At 32.5% G+C, this 2,935-nt stretch overlaps 1 protein-coding gene across 2 annotated transcripts in view; it reads left to right on the top strand.

Annotated features, from left to right (window-relative positions):
* The first annotated feature begins 1,095 nt into the window (after nucleotides 1-1,095).
* LOC106687625 (gamma-interferon-inducible lysosomal thiol reductase) overlaps nucleotides 1,096-2,935 on the top strand; it is a 40,415-nt gene continuing 38,575 nt past the window's right edge. The window contains exons 1-2 of one of the 2 annotated variants that reach the window (XM_067047804.1): nucleotides 1,096-1,305; nucleotides 1,596-1,781. In XM_067047804.1, coding sequence (XP_066903905.1) covers nucleotides 1,204-1,305; nucleotides 1,596-1,781 — 288 coding nt within the window. In that variant the 5' untranslated portion in view covers nucleotides 1,096-1,203. The remainder of the gene's footprint in view (nucleotides 1,306-1,595; nucleotides 1,782-2,935) is intronic. The other variant, XM_014431608.3, reaches the window with a different exon arrangement.

The following is a 2,935-nucleotide window of genomic DNA, read 5'->3' as shown; positions in this document are numbered from 1 at the left end:
GGATGCAGTGGACAAGGTGCAACTCCATCAGACGAAGCGCTGGGCTGCACCACAGTAAAAAAAAAAAACATTAATTGAAAAATTAACAAAAGAATAAAAAAGGAAAAATTGGTGATCCTAGTGAGTAGTGGCATGCGCAAACCCCAGCGCTCTACCCCACTGCTCCCGCACCCCGTATGCCAGAGATGGCAAGGGAGGGGGATAAAAAAAATTATCTTCTTCCCCTTAGCCCCCCACTTGTCTAATTTCATTTCTGCTTCCCCATCAATGCTGCAGGGTCCACCCAGAGTGATCAACTGACAGTTACATACTTTGACCTGTAGTTCCCTTTCTCTGTCACTCAATCTCTCAAGGGCCTCTCGACAGACGATCGTGTCAGAGCTGCCAGTGTCTTGCAAGCAGCTTATTCCTCTGTTCGCTAGTATAATAGGCAAACCGCCGTGCCCTCCTCTCACATGGTGGTTCTTCAACGTGCGGTCGCCCCTCTGTGCGTTCACTCCTCAGAAATTTCCTGCTGTTCTAGCTGCTTCTCCTGTTCACCTCCGTGTTCTTCTCTTGCTTTGCTGACCGTCCTCTCGCCCAGTGTCTCCTCCCTCGGTTTCTGTATCTGAGATCTCAGACAATTCCGTAGCTTCACTCGCGGATCCATTTGTCCTTTGAGAGATTCTCCTCCGTAATCTCTGTGGATTGACTTCCATCAGTTCAGGCTTATTTTGCTCCCTCTGCCGATAGATAGAGGGACACTGTCAGGGGTGTTGGAACAAACCTACTATCACAGCAATGATTACTATTTTTATTAAGATTAACATTAATATATTTTTTTAAATGTATAACATACTATACAAATAAAGTTTCATTTTTTGCGTGGTTTTTGAAATTATATTTGTTGATGAACACAAAAATACGACATAAAAATATGTCAATTTGTACATACTTACATAAATTTTGGTTTCGGGTTTAGTCGTAACCAGGACAGACCGGTTATAGTTAGACAGGATATTTATTAGCTAAGTAGGTAACATGTTTCTTAATGTCCATAGCACTCATTTCTTAAAGAAATAAATTTTTTGATCGATTATTCTTTGACTTACTGTTTACTGAGTGGTTGGCTCAAATTCAAGTGGAATTTAGATGTGGTTTGATAAGGTTTTAAGTAGTTAAGTTTTATTGATAATGTGATAGTTTTATTTTAGTCAATTAACGATGCTTGTTACTAAGTGTCTTAGGATACGAATAGTTGTTTTTTTATTACTGTTTACTTTTTTTTTTATTTCATTCTTTTATATTTTGAAATCGCCAACGGAGGTAAATTATTTCCCTATTTAAATTGTTGTTGTATTTATTTGATGTATCTATAATATTTAGGTTAGTTGGCAAAGTTAAAATATAATAAATATTTGAGCTATATTGCTAAGTACCAAATTTTTACTAATTTTATCGCTTAACCTGGATGTAATTAATGTCCTAATAATTTTATGTTTAAAAACTTTCCCAGAACTGTGTGAATTATTACCCTACTTGAAATTTCTGTGGTATGTTTTAGTATATTTTGTACTGTATTAGCTGTTAGAATTTTATTCTATGTGTTTGTTTAGGTTGATCATTTTCACAACAGTGGAGTAGTCGTTACAAATGTTGGATCAGCGTATTTGCAAATAACTGTTTATTATGAATGTCTTTGCCCTGATTCTAGAAGTTTTTTTGTTCAGCAGCTTCTACCTTCAGTTGAAAAAGTTCCTAATTTATTAAAAATAGATTATGTTCCTTATGGAAAAGCTGAGGTATTATATTTTTTATTTTATTTAAAGCATTTTTGTTATTCTATGATATGTTTTGGTTAAATGATTTAAGGCACATATATCAACACAATTTAAACTAACATGTATGATTTTAGCACTTGTATTAGTAATTCTGCTCTGGAATTTTCAAATGGGCGGAGTGTGGAATACAAATCGTATTGTAGCAATGTAATTTTTTTTTATCCTATGGCTTGACATTGACTTCTGTCATGAGTCTGCTTACAGTTCTGTATAAATCTACCTACATATGCCATTATTCCTTAGTGATTCAAAACTTTTAATAATAACACTAACAATTAAACTACAAATTATAAATCATAGGATGTAAATTATAAAAAAACAAAAACATAGTAATAATAAATAATAAGATCTGTACAACACAAGGTTAAAAACACATTTTATACTTTTGATGTATGTATAATAAAAAATAAAATGTTGATTTAATTTTAAAAAATGAAGGTTATCATGTAGTATATTTAAGAAACAGTATGAATAAATAAAAAATACTTTGAATTCTAACCAAATTCGAAAAATATTGATCATTTGATGTATAATAAAAAATAAAATGTTGATTTAATTTTAAAAAATGAAGGTTATCATGAAGTATATTTAAGAAACAGTATGAATAAATAAAAAATACTTTGAATTCTAAGCAAACTCGAAAAATATTGATCATTTGATGTTTCCAATTCAACATACTAAGTAAGGCTCTCTCCTAGGTTTCAGTAAAGTTTGTTCTCTTACTTTCTATTTCTACATTTTCATCAACAACTGACAGAAGCCCATGAACTTTGTGTGTAACTTTTCTATGTTCAGAAGAAAGCAAATTATATTAGAGAAACTTACCAAATTCTGATAGTATATTTCGTTATTCAGGTATGCTCTGCCTCTTATTGATTTTTCACTAAATAACTTAAAAGGGTGACTCTAGTCATCCTACACGTTATTGTAGTTGAGAACACTCAATAAGTGTAGTTGATTTTTACATGAGAATAATAAAAATTCATCTGTTTTAACTGAGTCCCATTCAAAAAACTGACCATTAGTGTGGAAAACTGATGCAAGTGAGACAATGGTCAAAAGTTCCTCGTACAGTTTTTTCGCAGTGCTGTACTTACAATAATGAAAATTATATA

The sequence above is a fragment of the Halyomorpha halys genome, unplaced genomic scaffold, assembly GCF_000696795.3.
Source record: "Halyomorpha halys isolate HHAL.00 unplaced genomic scaffold, Hhal_1.1 Scaffold989.1, whole genome shotgun sequence".
NCBI lineage: Eukaryota > Metazoa > Arthropoda > Insecta > Hemiptera > Pentatomidae > Halyomorpha > Halyomorpha halys.
This window is presented reverse-complemented; position numbering and strand designations above follow the sequence as displayed.